Source organism: Mastigoproctus giganteus, chromosome 13, assembly GCF_048544385.1.
Source record: "Mastigoproctus giganteus isolate SK-2022 chromosome 13, ASM4854438v1, whole genome shotgun sequence".
Taxonomy (NCBI): Eukaryota; Metazoa; Arthropoda; class Arachnida; order Uropygi; family Thelyphonidae; genus Mastigoproctus; species Mastigoproctus giganteus.
In genome coordinates, this window is record NC_143587.1 from 33676605 (window position 1) to 33697428 (window position 20824).

Genomic DNA, 20824 nt, shown 5'->3' on the forward strand with positions numbered 1-20824 from the left:
TTATTTCAGCAATTAACTTATTGGTTATAAGAAAACTTCCAACAGTGCAGTCTAAATCTCTTTCAGTGTAATTTGAATTTATGACCACTAATTCTAGAATCATTTATAATGATGAAAATTTCACCACCTTTAATTTAACTATCTCCTCTCAGATCCTTATAGACTTCAGTCCGGTCATTTTTATGGTGCCTGATTGCCAAGCTCCTGTAGCCCACATATTCAGTCTTTCCTCACATGGATGCCCTTTTGCATATATCACCAGTGGTGAGCTATAGTGGGCTCGTGAGAGCCCATTGTTGAGATGATCATTTATTTTACAAATAAAATCCTGGATGCAATTATTAAGTATCTAGAGCCGAAACTACGGTGGAGCAGTGGGGCTCCATCCCCGTCATTTTAATGGTGCAATCAATCAATCAGCTATGTATTTTAAAATTGCTTCATTTTTGATTTAATTACACTCGGACCTCTGTTTAACCAACTTCTTTATAGTGAATTTTTTTGAATTCCCCTTGGAAAGAAAATTTCCATGTAACGAGCGGATTAGGAGAGACAACTTTGTATGCATTGTTCTCACCTCTGGCCTTTAGGTAATTAGAAAGTGCAAATTAAGGGTGAAGGGGATTACCGTTTCACAAATGTTAGTAGTGTCCGTAAAACCTATGCAGTCACATACTGAGAGGTCGCACTAGTCAATATGCTTTCCATAGCCAGTCAGAGGATTAATTCCTGACACAGATAATAGCCTCTGGTTAACCTGTGTTGTGGTTCCCTTTTACTCTGACAAACAGGCATATGTTTTTCGAAGAAGTGAGAGTGATCCACACCTTCCAGTAAATTTCTCCTGTCTATGTTTACTTGGTCACAGTAGCTGAATATCTGCGTGATTTCAACATTTTGCACATATTCAAAGAACTAATGACAGTAGCAACGTAGAGGGAGGATTGAGGCAACTAAGATATTATATAAACTTTACAAAGATGAGATTCTGGCAGATTTTGAAACTTTGTCGAGGTTTCACTGTGTAGAAAATGTTCTAAAATATAATGGCATACAGGCAATAATTAAAAAAAAAAAAAAAAAAAAAAACTATCACCAATCTCCAAAAAAAACCAGCGCGAATTATCCCGCTTGTGCAAACATTTTGAATCAGAAATTAAATATTCTGGATTATTAAATTGATTTTTAAATCTGGAATTTCTTAACCGTTTAGCACTAATGATCGATATCCTGCAGGAGCTCTCTTACCTTTCAGAAGCTTTACAGAATCACTATGGTAAAAGCAGATAAATTAATTATTCAAACTATCAATGCTATTGCTAATTTGAAAAATTCTGAAGGAAATTATGAAGCTAAAATCGAGAGCATGTGAAGTGGAAAGAATTTGAAGGAATCAAAATCGAAAGTAAAGAAATTACCTCGTGGCAAGTAATTAAATAAAGAAAATAACGATACCATTGAAAGAATTTTTAAATATATGCTACCCGAAATCATGGAATATGAAAGAACTGTCATCTCGGTGGCAAGACTGTGAACACCGAATAAGAAATTTTAGTTTTCTGATAAAATGTGAAATAAAAATTAATGATTTTAGAGATTTTGTCAAACACAGTTTATCTTTAAAATTGAATGAAATTCCCTTTTCAATTAAGAAAGCCAGAAATATCTTTGAAACCATTGCGATTAGCAGTGCTGAAGCTGAGCGAGCTTTCAGTGTAATGAATAATATTGAGTGAATGAATGAATAATGTTGAAAATTAAACACGTTGCAGATTATGATCACCATACATTTAAATGGAAAACCATTGCTTCAATTTGATCCTGATCATTCTGTGAACTCATTCCTCTGTAATCATCGCTCAGCTATTGAGCAAAGCAGAAGATCAACAACAAATATTAATAAAGAAGTAAATTGTATGGGGCAATTTTTAGAATGAATTTTTCTTGAATATTTCTGTAATAATTTTTTTTCATCTAATCTGTGATTTTTGTGTACTTTTTCTAGAAAGTTTGTTTTTTATATAATATATTTGTTTTTATATTGTGGAATGTTTTGTGATAGTTTTTATGTTATTTGTGATATGGGAAATATTTCATGTTATTCTTTATTCGCAATGTTAAAATTTTCATAAAAAAAATGTATCCATTGTATTTCCCTAGTTCTTAAAAAAAAAAAGGACTAATAAAAATGTTGCGGGGTAGATAGTGTGTGTGAAACATCCTTCGCGTTTCTTTTAGGTATTTTGATTTATATATATTGATTACAAAATAAAAGAGCTTTTTTATTGTAAATATTTTATTGAGCATTCACAAATTTTCATAATTTCTGGAAGTCAAGATATAATGGATTTATGATAACTAAAGTAGGAGATGTATACTTGCAATTGCAACGTATCTAAATGTCTTTGGAAAAAGCGTCGATTGAAGTACCAATCATATAGGTGAAACAGCATACACAGCTGTTATGGGCACCTAATAATGGAATGTAACAAAAATGCAAGACAAAAAGGAGAAATTGTTGATAAATATTTGTATTGTTGCAATCATACTTACTGCAGTAGTAACTTCAGGAAGCATGATTGTGACATCATACTATTCAAAAATTCTAAAAAGTTAGAACTCCAGACACTATCGTATCAGTTATCATCATAAGGGGAGGCATGATGACTAGGTTTTTAAGTTTCTCTTTCTTTTTTTTTTTTTTTTTTTTAGATAGACCCAGGAACGTTTTACACATTCACTTATACCATGGTTAAGGGGGTAATAAGCCCTATCTGTCCATCCCCTGACTTGAGATATCATACCAGTCATGAAAAATGTGTTACGTGCTCTAATCGCACTAGTAGTGCGAGCGTGGGAAACGCCTCTGGTGGAAGCCACAGATGATGTCACTTCTGTAACAGTAGTGTGGCGGACTGTGACCGATCAAATTTACTCAGTAGAAAGTCAGAAAAACTGCGAGCCCATTGTTAAAATATTCACAGCTCACCACTGTATATCACCAAATAGGTTGCCCATCATTGGACTCTTTCAGGAAACGCCGTTCGCAGGCTGGCCGCTAGTTAGTACACCGGACCGAAACTATTGGTAACTCTTTAGGAGGCTTACTGATCAGCTAGTGTATAATCTTGCTACCTCTACTCTGCCAGATAGTGACTGGATGGAGTTCAAGTAGTGTGTATGCAGGGGGCATTATCGAGACCACGTTATGTCTAGGATCTGGGTATATTCTTAACATGTGTACGCCATATCCAAAAATTTCATTACTTCATACAGCATGTTCCCCCCCCCCCCACCACCACCACACTTTTTTCTTGCTATTGAATACACCACGAATTATCAAACTAATAGAGTAAGCTTATCTGTGAAAAGATCTAAACCTCCCAAACACTTCCTAGTTCATTTCACAAATATACATGGTCTCAATTCTAATCTCAGTGATGTCCATTTCCACTTGCAGTCTGCCAAACCCTGTGTACTTTTTCTGACAGAATCTTAGTTATCGTTTGATTCAACTACTGCACATCTCAGTTGCCCAAATTATTTGCTGTATGAATCCTTTCGCCTCAAAGGTGGTACTTATACATATGTCCGTTCCAATATTCCCTGTCAGAGACTTGGTAATTTGGAATCTCCTCTTTTTGATCTTCTCTGGCTTAAAATCTCTCTACCTCATTGTGTCAAATTCATCTGTTGTCTCTACCGTTCACCCAACTCCACTAATCACTTGGAGTTCTTTGACTTCTGCTATTTGCAACTTGACTTTCTCCAGTCCAATTTTCCTAACAATAAGGTAGTTTTCCTTGGTGATTTTAATGTTCACAACTCCAGCTGGCTTCCGTTTTCTAGTCACACCGACCCAGCTGGTCGAGATGCTGAGGCTTTTGCAATTACTAATGACCTCGGACAGATTGTTCATTTACCTACCAGAATACCGGACAATCCTAACCATACAGCCAACACACTTGATTTTTGCTTGATCTTTTTTCCTCAGAAACAACCCTTCTAAGTACACAGTCAAAGTGAATGGTCCATTAGGCATCTCAGATCACAATTTGGTGATTGTGTCTTCTCCAGTGGAGCTTTTAGGTGGGTATATAGGATGTGTTAGGGTAACTAAGAATAGGAGTAGGAACATGTATACCAATGCTAGAAGTATAGTAAATAAATTTGATGAATTTGAAGTGTTGGTCAAGACATCAAAGGCGGATATTGTTGGGATAGCAGAGACGTGGTATCACACAGATATAAGGAATGCTGAACTGGAATTTGGGGAGTACAATGTGTACAGAAAGGATAGACAGGATAGAAAGGGAGGTAGTGTTATGCTGTTAATTAAGAAAAACATAAAATCAAAAGAAGTGCATCCAGTTGATATAGATGAACAGTGCACTGTTGAGTCAGTTTGGTGTGACATAAGCACTGCGAAAGCAAAAATAAGAGTAGGAGTGTGTTATAGGCCTAATGACTCGAATGAGTACAATGAACAATTGTACAGAGAAATAGAGTGGGCTAGTAAATCGGAATGACTTATAATGGGGGATTTTAACTTCCCAGATATTGACTGGAACTTGTGGGTTGGTCACTCACACACTAGTCAGACTTTGGTGGATTTATTGGATGATTGTTTTCTGCATTAGCATATTCGAGAGGCAACCAGAGAAAATAATACTCTTGATCTGGTTATCAGCAGTGATCATTCGTGTATTAAGAATTTGCAGATAACATAGGTGGCAGTGATCACGGTGTACTGATGTGGGATTTACTTAAAGATTTAATTACCATCAGGGGTAAAGGAAAGGGTTTTTGCTTCCGTAAAGGTGAGTACAGTGCTCTCTGACAGTTTTTAAATTCTGTACAGTGGGATCAACTGACGATGTTACCAACAGTAAATTCTAAGTGGGAAGCGTTCAAGGAATTAATCGTGGAAGCTACTAAAAGTTTCATACCTATTAAGAAATATTGTTCAAGGTTTAGGCCTAAATGGTTATCTAACGAACTAATGAGACTCGTAATAGAGAAGAAAAATGCATGGGATGCATATAAATTATCAAGCGACTCAGAAGCCTATGGCAGATATAAGCTAGTCTGTAATCAGGTGACAAAGGAGGTTAGGCAGGCGAAGGCAGATTATGAGAAATCCTTGGCAAAAGATGCTAAGAAAAACAGCAAGGATTTCTTTACTTATATAAACTCTAAAAGGAAGGAGATGAATCTGATTGGTCCACTTGATATCGATGGTTCGACTGTTGATGATCCTGCTCAGATAGCAAACAAACTGAATGAGTATTTTGCATCTACATTCACACATTAGGAATTATTAAGGTTTGAAAATGGCAGAAGGTTATCAAATTGTAGTAGGATACTTAATGATTTTGGAATAACTGAAAGCAAAGTGGAGGAGAAATTGTTGAAGTTAAACATAAGAAAAGCACCTGGGGTGGATGGGACTATCCAGTTATATTAAAGGAGGCGGCAAAGCAACTAAGCAAACTCTTAGCCATAATTATGAGAGCGTCCTTGGACTCAGGGGAGGTTTCCACGGACTGGAGATGTGCAAATGTATCCCCAATTCACAAAGGGGGATCGAAGGGTGACACAAGTAATTACAGACCAGTTAGTTTAAACTTCTGTTCCGGGTAAAATAATGGAGTCGCTGGTTAAAGATGCATTGCAGGATCATCTAGACAAGACTGCAGCAATAATTCAGACACAGCATGGGTTTGTTAAGGGAAAGTGTTGTCTGACAAATTTGATAGGATATTATGATGTGGTTACAAAGGAACTGGATGCAAAAAATAATTTTGATATCATATATTTGGATTTCAGGAAAGCTTTTGACACTGTTGTGCATGGAAGACTATTGTACAAATTGGAGCAGAATGGAATTAAGGGTAAGTTGCTACAATGGATAAAAGGATGGTTAAGTGGGAGAAGACAGGGGGTGGTAATCAACGGGTGCTGCTCTTCGTGGACTAATGTTATTAGTGGAGTCCCACAGGGTTCGGTGTTAGGTCCACTGTTGTTTTGTATATTTATCAATGATATTGATGAAGGTATATCAGGCTTAATGTTGAAGTTTGCAGATGATACAAAGATTGGCAGGGTTGTTAATGACAGTAATGGCAGTGTGCTACTCCAACTGGATCTAGATAATTTGGGCAGATGGGCTAAGAAGTGGCAACTGAAGTTTAACCTTGACAAATGCAAAGTACTGCATATGGGTAGAAGTAACCCCAGAGAAACGTACCAACTGTGTGGTACTACACTTAAGGTGGTAGAAAATGAAAAAGACCTGGGAGTAATTGTGCAGTCAGATATGAAGTTTTCTGAGCAATGCAGACAGGCTGCCAGGGCAGGTCATGGGGTTTTGTCAATGATATATAGGAATTTTGCTAGCAGGGAAAAGGAGGTGATCATCCCTCTGTATAAGGCAATGGTCAGGCTACGCCTTGAGTACTGCGTACAGGTCTGGAAGCCTCATTTTAGGAAGGATGTAGATTTACTTGAGCGTGTACAGAGAAGGGCAACAAGATTGGTGAGGGGAATGAAGGGATCCTCTTACCAAGAGAGGCTTAAGTTCTGCAAATTGCAGTGTCTGGAGACTAGGTACCTGCCCGGTGATCTGATTGGGGTATATAAGGCCTTGAATGGGTTGAGCACGCTGAATTCTGATGGGATCCTTCCACTTGTTCAGATTACGAACCTAAGGGGGCATAAATTCAAATTAAGAAAAGACATGTAGAATAGATATGCGGAAATTTGCCTTTAGCCAGCGGGTGGTTAATTGCTGGAACAAACTTCCATCTATCGTTGTGGAAATTGATAGGTTGAATAAATTTAAGGAGGAACTGGACAGGCATTTGGAGGCAATGGTGTGATTTTTTTTTTTTTTTTTTTTTTTTTTGGCTGATGCTGCATAAGCTCATACACTTGCTTTCTTGCATCACATGCCATTACTACTGCTACTACTACTACTACTACTACCTCATGTTGTTTGGCATTACAAGGATGCAAAATGGGATGACCTGCAAGATTTCTTTTCTTCTTTTGCTTGGTCGAATTACTGTTTCAAAAATTTTGATGTCAACGTTTGCTCAGATCGTGTCAGTGAAATTATTCTTGTAGGAATGGTATCCTTTATTCCACACTCCACTTTCAAATCTCGTTCTTTATCTAAACCTTGGTTTTCCAATAAATGTGCTAAGGCTGTTTAAGAAAAGAATGTTGCATATCGTAATTGGCTTGTTTCCAATTCTTCAGTTTCATTTTCTGCCTACATCAAAGCTCGCAACAATTGTAAAGCAGTTATTGATCAGTCCAAACTAGATTTTGAACAGGTTAAGAATAGAAAACTTGCTTCTTGCTTTAATGGTAGCCGAGCATTCTGGTCTCTTGCCAAAGCTATTGACCGCAACTTTGGCCCATCTCTGCTCCAACCTCTGTCAAAACCAGATGGTTCTGTTATCACTGCAACCAAGGATAAAGCTGACTTAATAGCATCCCATTTTTCTTCCAACTCATGTATTAATGATCTTGGTAAAACACCACCCACCGTTCCCAACACGCTCCATTTAATGCCTCCTGTGGTCTTCCGTAAAAAGGATGCCAGAAGGATTTTGACGAATCTTGATGCTAAGAAAGCTCCAGGTCTCTATGTTATTTCTCCACTTGTTCTCAAAACCTGTGCTCCTGTTCTTTGCCGCCTTTTTTCACTTTCTTATTCCAAAGGTGTTTTTCCTTCTGCTTGGAAATTTTCTCATATCCAGCCAGTTCCTAAAAAGGGTGACAAATCCCTCCCATCCAATTATTGTCCCATTGCAATTACTTCTACTCTTTTTAAAGTAATGGAGAAATAAATTAACCGCCAACTCTTAAATTACAATCCTTCTGTCTGATCAATGACTGCCAGTATGGATTCCGTCAGTGTCGATCCACTGGTGATATTCTGGCTTATGTTACCCATTTAGGGACAAATTCAATGGAAAAGTTCGGTGAAACACAAGCAGTTGCTCTTGACATCTCAAAGGCTTTCAATCGTGTTTGGCATAAATGTATTCTAAACAAGCTTCCATCTTATGGTTTGCCAACTGTTTTTTGTAATTAGTTATCCACTTTTCTCTCTGATCGCTCACTGATGGTAATGGTAGATGGCTCTCTGTCTACTAACTTCTCCACTAATGCTGGTGGCCCCCAAGGTTCAGTTCTTTCCCCCACTTTTTTCCTCTTGTATATTAATGACCTTCTTCCATTGATTGGAAATCCTATCCATAGTTTTGCCGATGATAGCACATTGCATTCCACTTTCCGTTTTGAGAAACCTTGCCCTGCTCAATCAGCTTCAACTTCTCGAATATCCACTATCAATTCCTTAAATGACGATCTCCAGGTAATTCTCCAGTGGAGCAAAGACAACTTAGTTGATTTCAATCCTTCTAAAACTCGGTATTGTCTTATATCTCGCAAAAAGGATTCTTCTGCTCCTATGCTTATCTTTGGTAACACTCCGATTTCTAGGCAAAATGATATCTCTTTTGGGGATTACCCCGACTTCTAATCTCTCTTGGCACAAGCACATTACAAATATTGCTTCCTCTGCATCTAAAAAACTTGGTTTTCTCTTTTGCTCTCACCGTTACTTTTCTTCCAAACGGTTGTTCACTCTACAAATCGCAAATCCGCCCATCCATGGAATATTGTTCCCAGATCTGGGTGTCCCCAAAACCTCTCTCAGGCTTCTAGATTCCATTCAGAAAAGGGCAGTTAGGTTAATTAATGACTCCTCTCTACTTTCCATTTTGAGACTGCATGCCTCCTGTATGCCTTTTCTACAGGTACTTCCATGGGCACTCTTGGCTTCTATAATTCCCGCTCTCTTTCAGAACAGTCCGAACACGTGCCGCCACCACCAGCCAACATCAATTTACTGTCCATCTTCCAACTCACAGAACCAACTTTTCATCTTCATTTATTTATTCAACTACCGTTTTCTGGAACCTTCTTTCATAAATATTTTCCAAAAATTACAGTCTACAGAAGTTCAAGTCTAATGTCAACAAATATCATCTTGTTTTTGGGGTTTTCATTAAAAAAAAAAAAAGGAAGCTTAGGTCTTTTTTCTTTAGGTATCAGCTCTTACAGTTGCCTGATACAATGGAATAATGACCTCCCTAACAATCAAAAGTTTGATAAATCATAAGCAAGAAACCACGAGTTTTCTTGTTGTCTGCTTAGAGAACTGCCTATCTGACTGTGTTATTGCTGCCAAATCTTGTTCTTCCTCTGTTATTTTTAATTCAGCTTCACAAAGTGTGTTATTTTGGGATTGCTATTCCTTAGGTGAAATATTGCATTTTGCTGCATTAAAATATAACTACCACTTTTCTGACAATTGTGAAGGAGTCCTGCTTAGTGCTGATCATTATTACTCTGCAGTCTTCACTTCATATGCTGATTTTGACACCTAGCCTTTTGTCAATGTCATTAATGAAAATCAGAAACTGTGGTCCCGGAACCAATCCTTTAGAGGAACCCAATTCTAATGTTAGACCATTCTGAAGAATAACCATTAAAAACAATCTTCTGTTTCCTGCGCTGCAGCCACTCTGCATTCCGTCTTAGAACCTTACCCGTGATCCCAACATGTTCCAGCTTATACAGTAATCTCTCTTGAAGTCAGATGCTTGCTGAAATCCAAATAAACAATGACAAAATTATATCCTATGTCAAGTTCTAAATGTTCCTGTATTACAATACATTGCCACTGTGATGTTCCTTAACACTGAAGTTAGACCGACTGATCTCTAGTTGCCTGCTTTACCCTTAGAACCACCTTTATGTATTTGTAATATATTGTGGCATCTCCAATCCAGGGAAATCTCTTCTGAGCCAAGTGGTGCCCTTGTGATTTACCTTAATGGTTGAATGTGCTTTGTTGCTCCCTCCTTACTTTCTACATGTTGCTGCCTCCTTCAAAATTGCTGAATGCACTCTGTTTTGCTGCCTTCTTGCTAAATGAGGTTAGCATAAGCATTAGCAAAGGCACACGATGCAAGAAAGCAAGCTTATAAAGCATCAGCCAAAAAAAAAAAAAAAACCTTATTTCACCCATCCACTCACTCTAACTGTTTGTCTAGTTCTGCCTTGAATCTATTTCAGCTATCAACTTCTACAACGAGAGATGGAAGTTTGTTCCAGCAATCGACCACCTGCTGGCTAAAGGCAAACTTCCGCACATCTATCCTACAACTGTCTTTCCTTGATTTGAATTTATGCCCTCTCAGACAATTCTGAGCAAGAGAAAAAATCCCATCAGCATTAAGCATGCTCAAACTATTCAAGGCTTTATACACCTCTATCAGATCACCTCGCAGGTGTCTAGTCTTCAGACACTGTAATTTGAAAAACTTAAGCCTTTCTTCATAAAAGCAACTCTTTGTTCCATTCACTAATCTTATTGCCCTTCTCTGTACTCGTTCCAACAGCTCTACATCCGTCTTAAAATGAGGCCCCCAGTACAGTACTCAAGGTGTGGCCTGAACATTGCCTTATAAAAGGGGATAATCACCTCCTTATCCCTGCTAGAAAAATTCTTGTATATCATTGACAAGACACCATGATCTACTCTTGCAGACCATCTGCACTGCTCAGAAAACTTCATATTTGCCTGCACAATTACCCCAGGTCCTTTTCACTCTCTTCCACTGTCAGTGTAGTACCACACAGTTGATACGTTACTCTGGGGTTACTGCTTCCCATATGCAGTACTTTACATTTGTCAATGTTAAACTTCACTTGCCACCTCTCTGCTCAACTTTTCTAGATCCTGTTTCAGCAACATACTGTCATTAGTGTCATTAACAACCCTGCCGACCTTCATATCATCTGCAAATTTGGACATTAAGCCTGATATACCATCATCACTATCATTTATAAATACAGAAAACAACAATGGACCCAACACTGAACCCTGAGGGACTCCACTAATAACATTAGTGGAGTCCCCCAGTGTCCATTGATTACCACTCTGTCTTCTCCCACTCAACAGTCCCTTTATCCATAGCAGCAATTTGCCTCCAATGCCACACTGCTCCAATTTGTGCAGCAGTCTTCCACGTGCAACAGTATCAAAGGCTTTTCTAAGATCCAATTTCTAAGATGCAAAGAATAACTTCAATATATGATATCGAAGTTATTCTTTGCATCCAGTTCCTTTGTGACTACATAGTATCCAATGAAATTAGTCAGGCAAGACTTCCCCTTAACAAACCCATGCTGTGTCCTAGCTATAACTGAAGTCTTGTCTAGATGATCTTGCAGTGCTTCTTTAACCAGTGCCTCCATTAATTTCCCTGGGACAGAAGTTAAACTAACATGTCCGTAATTACCTTTGTCTCCCTTTGATCCTCCTTTGTGGATTGGGTCACATTTGCACATCTCCAGTCCATGGGTACTTTCCCTGAGTCCAGGGAAGCTCTCATAATTATGGCTAAGGGTTTGCTTACTTCCTTTGCTGCCTCCTTTAATATAAATGGATAGATGCCTTTCTTATGTTTATTTTCAACAATTTCTCCTCCACTTTACTCTCAGTTATTACAAGATTATCTAGCTTACTGCCAGAGTTGAAAACACCTTTGGCATTCCCCTCGCTGAATATCTCCTCGTGTGTGAATGTCGGTGCAAAATATTTATTTAGTTTGTTATCTACCTGAGCAGGATCATCAACAGTTGACCCATCGATATCGAGTGGACCAATCTGATTCATTCTCTTCCTTCTAGATTTTACCTAAGTAAAGAACTTTTTGCTGTTTTTCTTTGCATCCTTTGCCAAAGATTTCTCGTAATCTGCCTTTGCCTGCCTAACCTCCTTTGTGACTTGATTAGAGACTAGTTTATATTTGCCATAGGCTTCTGTGTTACCTGCTAATTTATATGTATCCCATGCATTTTTCTTCTCTGCCACATGTCTAATTAATTCATCTGATATCCATTTAGGCCTAAATATCTTGAACAATATTTCTTAGTTGGTATGAAAAGTCTAGTAGCTTCCAAAATTAATTGTTTGAATGCTTCCCATTTTGAATTTGCTGTTGGTAACATCATCAGTTGGTCCCACCGTATGGAATTTAAATACTGTCTCAGACCACTGTAGTCGCCTTTACGAAAGCAAAAACCCTTCTCTTTACCCTTGATGGTAGTTACCTCTTTGAGTAAATCCCACTTCAGCACACTGTGATCGCCGACCGGGCTAGCCGAGTGGGTAAAGTACCTGCCCGGCAACCTAAAGGTCGCGGGTTCGATTCCCGCCTTGGGCTTGGATCAAAGTACTGCAAAAACCTTGGGAGGTGCAATATGGCCACAGAAGCCGATGCACCAACTATTACCAAATCAAAAAAAAAAAAAAATCAATCACACTGTGATCACTGCCACCTAGTGGTTCGTTTATCTGCAGATTCTTAATGCATGAAGAATCACTATTGATAATCAGATCAAGAGTATTACTTCCTCTAGTTGCCCGAACATGCTGCTGTAGAAAACAATCATCCAATAAATCCACAAAAGCCTTGCTAGTGTGTGAGTGACCAACCCACAAATTCCAGTCAATCTCTGGGAAATTAAAATCCCCCATTATAAGACACTCTGATTTACTGTCCCACTCTATTTCTCTGCACAATTGCTCATTATACTCATCAGATTCATTAGGCCTATAACACACCTACTGTCATTTTTCCTTTGTCATTTTATCCAGATATCATGGAGCCTGGACTGTAGGCTCCGTGATAACTGGTTTGTGGGTAACGATCAGGTCTAGAATATTCTTACTCCTAGTATTTTCTTTAATGTGCCAATGCAAATGATAATCGTCTAGTTTAAGATTATTATTATATTTAATACCACTCATATACCACATGAAATTAATAATATAGTTTATTAAGCAGTCACATAAACCACTCCACATTAAGGTGATGTTTCAGGCATCTTGCTGATACCCATCATCAGGTCTGATGGTTTAGGTGATTGCTTAATAAACTATATTATTAATTTCATGTAGTATATGAGTGATATTAAATATAATAATCTTAATGGAAAGCAATGATATTAAATCATCTAGTTTATTTAAAATTTTTACCCCCTCCCATGGTGAGTTTCCTTTCCACTTGTTCCAATCTTAAGGGACAAATTGAATTACCCATAATAAGACATTCACACTTTCCTGCCCATTCCATTTACATGTAGAGGCCCTTGTCATACTCTTCCCACCACAAATTATATACTAGCATGCATAAGTATTGAGTCTGCACAGCTTTAGTTGCACTCAGCTAAAGTTGCTTTCAGTAAGAAGCATGACCCTTGCCCTTATTCCTATCTTGTGTATCCTTTCTCTGTATATTATACATATATTCCTGGATGACACCATTTTTTGTTAGCCCTATTTTGTCAGTGTTAGTTGTCCTAACCAGGAGTTTAAATCACTTGTTTTATTGACGACACTCCTAGCTGTACACGCAGTTGAGACTTGGTGTTTTTTATAATTTATTACTCTGAGCCCTAATGAGCCATAATGTCATGGCAGTCCTAATTTCCTTGACTGTATTTTCACTGTAGATGAGTTTGGGTGTTTCAATACAACCCAGTACAAGTCATCAGAACGTGCAGTGGACTTAAAATCATCACGAAGACCCAAAAAGTTTTGTTTACAGAAGTTCGCAATAAAAACAATGCTGATTGTGCTTTTGTGCTTTTCAACAAAAATAGGGTGTGATTCACAAGGAATTTGTACCTGAAGGGGGAGATAGTCAATTCTGTATTCCGTGTACCAGAAGGCAGTTCAGGAGCATGCTTGGCTAAAGCTGGAACCCTAATAAAAGCATTCTGGTTTTTGATTTCTAAAAATTGGCAAATACAGTCGATGCAGAACAAATATGGTGTAAAACTTTTAGCCCTTTTTGGAGTGCATGTAAAGATTTACATTTAAAACAATTTGTCCATTAATATCTAATTATCTTAATTTTTCCAGTATGTAATCATTCTCTTATCTGAGTTTCCAACAAATTGTGGGCACAGTTTACAATAGGTGGCAGCACCACAAAAGCTTTGAAAATCAGGAAAGGAGATTGTGCCTGTTGACTTCAGTTGTTTAATTTGGGATTATGAAAGCTGAAATTGAAGAAATTCTCTGCAATTCAAATCCAGAAGTTAATAAAATCAAATCAAGTAATACATAAATAGATGTAGAGGATATATTATCATTACATAAAAAAAATAACAAAGTTTATGTTGGTTTTTTTTTTGTTTTTTTTTTTAATTCTGATTTGATTTGACAGTAATTTTACTTTGTTAATGGACAGTAAAGTCAGAATATGAACAAATTAATATTTAAAAGTGTTTATTTTCAAAATTACATGAAAAAAACTTGTTTCAGAAAGCTCACATATGTTTAACAAAACTCATGTGTTTAACAGATATCACCAGAATGCTATTAACTTATTTCAGAGCATAGCATGTATTGCTCTAGCTTTATTAAATGAGTAGAGTAGGATTTTGAATCTTAAATGACAAAGGGTTTAAAATGGCAAGAGGAGCACTTTTAGTGTAAATTTTTTTATATATATATATATATATATATGGTTAATAAGGAATTTATAGGGGAGAATCTTTCAAAGGCACTGCATTAAAAAAATTAAATTCGCGTCACAATGGAATGGCTTAAGCTCGTTTTAATGTAATGTTGGTTTTATTTTCAGATTTTGTTGTTGATGCTACAAGAAAAGGAAATAAGATCAGATTTGCTAATCATTCCATCAATCCTAATTGCTATGCAAAAGTTATGATGGTAAATGGGGACCACCGCATTGGTATTTTTGCCAAAAGAGCTATTCAGTCTGGTGAAGAGCTTTTCTTTGACTATAGGTAAAAAACTGTTTTTATTTTTCTTATTATAGCAGAATTAGCTATTTATGATGACAACAAATAATTAGTCATTTTTTTTATTATTTTTGTAGACTTATTTTTGCCACTTAAACCATATGATGCTTAAAAAATTTTTTTTCAAAAAAACTAAAGATCAACTTGACAGAATGATTGCTGTCATCTGATGGTGTTTTGATATTGTAATCAATGTAAGTGATGTGCAGCAGTAAGATAGTGGCTAACATATTGCAGAGTTGGAAAAATGCAATGTGCAGTCATGCTCTAGTCAGTGGAAGTTTCAAGGTACTCATAACTCCCACTAGCTAGAATTTACAGACTAATTAGCAAGTACCCAGCTATGGGTAGCAATGTCTGCACTCTGAAAGAAATAATTAAGAAAACTAACTACACATTAATATAATGGAACCCCCTATGCATGTGACCTGTGAACTTACATAGCCACCAGGACAGACAGTTTCGATGGCACAGATACAAGGGGTGGTCAAAAAGTTCTTAGAACAGGGTATATGAAATGTATATATAAATTACAGAATATGTAATGTTTGATGGCTTGTCTCATAAAATAACATGAAAAAAAATCATATGTAAACTATCTTATGGATAGTTTTACATATAGATGGGAGAGGAATGAACATCTAACAAATCGAGTATTGTTCAATAATCAAATTTTTGACCAAAAGAGGACAGAAATGTTAAAGAAATCCACGAAAGAATGACTAGTGTTTGGGGAAGTATCATCTAGATATGCTACTGTTGCAAGATAGTCAGCAGAGTTCAAAAGACAATGGGAGTCAGTTGAGGATGATCCACGGTGTGTTTGGCCATCCAAGGCAGTCAGTTCTGAAACAATTGCCATCATTGAAGGAAAAAAATTTAGAAAACAGAAAATTTAGAAAATACATGAGCATTTGGGAATGTCCAAAGTTTGTGCAAAATGGATTCCCAGAAGCCTTCCATTCATGACAAACATCAGAGAATTAAGTCATCAAAAGAGAATTTAAAATAATTCTTGTTAATCTAGGTAGATTTTTATCCTGTTTGGTGACTGGTGGTGAAACCTGGTTACATTTTTACAGTCGTGAATCCAAATTAAAAAGCATGCAGTGGAAGCACAAGGAATTTCCAACCCCAAAAAGGTTTCATACCCAACCATCAGTTGGAAAAATGTTGGCCTCAATTTTTTGAGTCACAAAAGGATTGTTGTTAATTGATTAGATTGCACTTAAATCTACCATAATAGAGAAATATTATGCCAGCCTTATGCTGAAGTAAAAGCTGCAATTCAGGGATAAAAAGACATGGAAAGCTGAGTCACTGGATTTTGTTTATCCACATTAATGGATCCATGCAAAAAACTTGGGTCACGCAGGCTAAAATTCATAAATTTGGATTTGAACAATTAAATCACCCCACATCAGCTCAAATCTGACCCCAGTTGACTATTATTTGTTCAAAAACTCCAAGTCTCACCTTCATGGTACTCATTTTAAAAATGACGAAGAGGTAAAAGTAGTTATGGAAGCATAGTTTGTGATGCCCAACCTGAAGAATGCTTTTCGAAAGGATTAAACTCTTTGCAAATTAAATACAATAAGTACAGTAAGACCCCCGTATCCGCAGGGGATATATTCCAAGACCTACCGTGGATGTCTGAAACTGCGGATATAAACGAACACCTGCTGACCCCATATATAACGTGATTTTCTTGTACATACATACGTATAATAAAGTTTAATTGATAAATTAAAACACAGTAAAACATTACCAACATTAAATACAGTAATAATAAAGTACAGCAGACTCTCAATTTACCAGGATTGGATTAACCGGGACACTTCAAGACTCCAAATTTAAAAAAAAGAAAAATCAATCAGAAATCATAAAATTCAAGTAATAACTAGAATAGGTATAAACAGATATTTTGCAAGTTGTAAATAAGCGACAAAGTCGTTATTGGGAGATTAGTGTGTACCTATTATCGCAACCCCCTGCTGTCTTCACGCCTACTGCTCAAAACAAAACAAAAAAAGTGACCAAATGTTTAGTTTGATTTAGTGCGTCGCGTCGATTGTTGTGTTCCGTCGCACCAGAAAAGGACAAATTCTGTTTCGTTATTTATGTCAGGGATGTCGGAATTTTTTTTTTTTTTCTTTCTTTTATAGTGATTTTTTTTTTTTTTTTTTTTTGTTTGTTTGTTTAGAAATCATGAAAATGTTGGGTTAATGCAAGAGTTGTGCTTTCAAATTAAATAAAAACTTGAAATTATTCAAAAGTTTGAAAACAGTGGATCCCTTAAATCTCTAATGAACATTATAATGTTGGTGACCAAACCATACGCGACATTGTAAAAAATAAAGGGAAGCTATTTGATTTAAAATCAACATTGTAAAAAATAAAGGGAAGCATTGTGTTGGACATGCAAGTAGTGTAGTATGTGTTAAGTTTTTTCACAAGTAACTGAATCAGCGGATACAGGGACACAACTGTATATTGAAGTTCAGAGTTGAAAACATTAAAATATAAAAACATAGAATTTTATATTCCATTCTCAGAACTTTTTGACCACCCCACCCTCATAGAAGCAAATGGAATATCCACTCTTAATCCAGATCTAAAGCTATTTCCATCTCTTTGTATCCATAGAAGAATGTCCTGCTGGAGTACACATCCAGTAATTCAGTGACAAAGCATCAGCATGAGATTAAGTTTTGGGTTAGGAGAGTACAGCCACTGGTTTCTTTACAAAGTATTTATCACAAATACTTGGACATTTATGGTACTACAGAGAAAAATGGCAGATCAATATAGCACTATTAAGAATAGAGATATGTGTATAAAGGCCTTTATTAACTCATTTGGATCATACATGAGCACCTCTTAGGAGGTTTAATGGTTATCAAAAGGAAACATTTTAATACAACCCTTTGTTGTGAAAAAGGAAGTCTTATTGCAAAAGGTGTTGTATTGAATTTGAAGACTGCTTTCACTAATTTGATTGACTAACAATGATTGTTCAGTTATGTGACATATTTAGTTTTTTAAATAAAGCTGAATTTATAAGACACTAAAATTAACATTCAGATCACCTCGCAGGTGCCTAGTCTCCTTTTACAAAGTCAGTTAGTTATTTGCACAGATGCATCAATTACTTAATTTCATATTTAAAAATTAACATATCACTTTTTGAATGATATTTTTATTTGTAGATGCAAAACTCAAGACCAATATGAACAAAATATATATGCAGTAATGGTTATATTATTGTATAATAGGTTGCCTCAGTGTCATATATGGTGTTCCCTCCCCCGCCTCATCAGTGGGAGGCCAGGTACCTGTCAGTGGAGAACTGACAACCCAGTAATGATTTAACTTAAGGTTTGAGAGAGAGAGACGCCAGGTGTAGTATCTCTCTCAAAATAAAGTGAACTTGGCAGTTTAAAGCATAATAAACTTCATGTTTATCATGTTGCAAAGTCATCATAATATCACTTGCATATTCTTTTTATGAATAACATATTAGCTGATGTTGGAATTAACACTGTTTTTTCAAATGCTACTGCTGTTGTTGTTGGTTGTAGTTTAATGGCACAAGGGCCTCTTGAACCAAATTGTGCCTACTTCTGATTTATTATTATTATTTTTTTTTTCGTTTATGAAAACCCCAAACAGGAGAGGTATTATAACCTATAGTACTTAGTACTGTGCATGGGTCGGAGGGTGAAAAGATGAAAGATACTTGTTGACATGGCGCCTTCGTAGCCAGGTGGGCAGGAGCAGCAGTGCATAGTACATATAGGGCGAGAAGAGAGATTGCCTTTTATGGCAGAGAGAGGTAGTGTATATTAAGGCAGACAAGATAGAAAGTGTAATAATCTGATCCAGTGCTAGTTTAATAGTTAAGAGCTTGACGGTGAAGATACTGCATACTACTAGTAACAAGGCTGAAGTGATGAAAGAGGGAAAGATTGCAGCAGCACCTACCAGAGTATCAGATTTAAATCCATCAGTATAGACATAGTTCTGCAATTTATAAAGAGAATAAACTGCATGTAACTGCTTAGTGTTCTTTCCTCCATTGCTGAAAGTAGTCATCTGATTTACTAAGTACAGAGGGTAATATGTTATTTATTATTTATTAATACATCCCCACATAATGTTTTAAGAAACTATACTAGGAATGACCATTTTATATTTACCAATAATTTAATTTAAACAAGCATGTAAAGAAACAATAAATGACAAAAAGAAAAATACTGAAAAATTCCAGAGGTTCCTCGTTACAATTCAGTATTATTATCTGACTACCTATTTTAATTTTCTGTCTATTATTGACAACTGTATTTTCCATTCTTTTGATTGCTTTCCAGAACACTAGCCAAACTAGCATATAATAATAATAATAATTCCTATTATTACTGTTATTATAATTTTAACAGCAACACAGCTTGTAGCTCATATCAGTATGTGTAATTGTATATAGAAGTGTGCATTTGCAGGCTCATTTTCATGCTGTTTGGGCTGAAAAACTCAGAATAACGCACTGGGGGAACACCCCCCCCCCTCACACACACACATACGCACACACACATCAGATAACTACAGTCTTGATTGAAGAGAAAATTCCTCTACTCATTAACAGGAATTGGTCCATACTTCTCCATATAGTGATAGATGATGGTTACCATGCTGACTAAGCTGCCATCGAGGACTAGAGTACATAGACAGTGAATATATCTATTCTGTTGGCTAACTTGTGAATTGAAGTGAAATAACCAAACAACCTGAGTTTGGCCTGTATTAGAAAAAGTCTCATAATGAGAGAGATTGGTATCTGGAGGTTTGATGAAATAGATATACTGTTTAATTTTTCTCTGGACTGGAAAAGTAATACCACATCATTAGAAAAAAATGTACAAGATTTAACAAGTGAACAGGAATGGGTTTAACACCAGGAATACTGTTCTTAAAAGCATTCCTATGTTTATTTGGAATATCTTTCAGTTGGTGTGACACATTAGAAATTTGATGTGGTAATGAAACTATTTTTCTTTCTTTTGTTAATAAAGAATATCATTTCTTTTTTACAGATATGGACCCACTGAACAGCTGAAATTTGTTGGCATTGAGAGAGAGTTGGAATTTCCTTGAACTGCCATCACTTTGAGTTGTAATAAAGTGTGATCTACTCTTGATATGCAGAATAATGCAAATCTAATACTACAACTGCCATTTCATGTCACTCATCACCGTACCCCATGTATTTATATGCCTGTCTTCCACCATTATTATATCTTTATATACATTCATGTTGTAGAAATAAAATCATTTTCATGTCATGTCTCTTAATTGTTACACACACTTTGGCATTTTAAAAAAATTCATTAAAATTATGATTTAGCAACTCAGTAGGGATAATCTGAATAATAATTAAAAGATTAATTGAAAAAGTAAAAATGTATAATAACCTATGTCCTATCCCTTGGATATATTACTGAAACTTCTTTATACACAGTGTTGTGAATCAGATTGGTTCCTACAAGATCTTTGATTCACGTAATTTGAATTTTGATGCTCACCATAGTCTTCATCAAGACAGAACCACATACAGCTGACCATGCCCAGATATTGGCTTAATTATGAACTAAGCAAAGACCAATGTAGTTGAAAGTCCTGATGTTTATTGATCGTCATAATGAGAGCATACTATATGGGGAACTGTTTCTATTGAGAATAAAAGGTAAATCTTAACTATCCTTCATATTTGGTATTATAATGGGAAAGAGTGAGGATTAGCCCACCTTTTTCACTGAGGATGCTACCAGTCTATTTATTGAGCTGGGTCCCATTTCAGAGGCCCTCAATTAATACAGATGTTTTGTATCAACATCACAAT

General features: G+C 36.4%; 1 protein-coding gene across 1 annotated transcript in view; it reads left to right on the plus strand.

Annotated features, from left to right (window-relative positions):
• The window catches only part of E(z) (histone-lysine N-methyltransferase E(z)), a 238997-nt gene extending 218720 nt beyond the window's left edge, over window positions 1–20277 (plus strand). The window contains exons 18-19 of the mRNA XM_090387215.1: window positions 14745–14910; window positions 20019–20277. Of these exons, the coding sequence (XP_090243341.1) occupies window positions 14745–14910; window positions 20019–20079 (227 nt within the window). The 3' untranslated portion in view covers window positions 20080–20277. The remainder of the gene's footprint in view (window positions 1–14744; window positions 14911–20018) is intronic.
• Window positions 20278–20824: the final 547 nt, after the last annotated feature.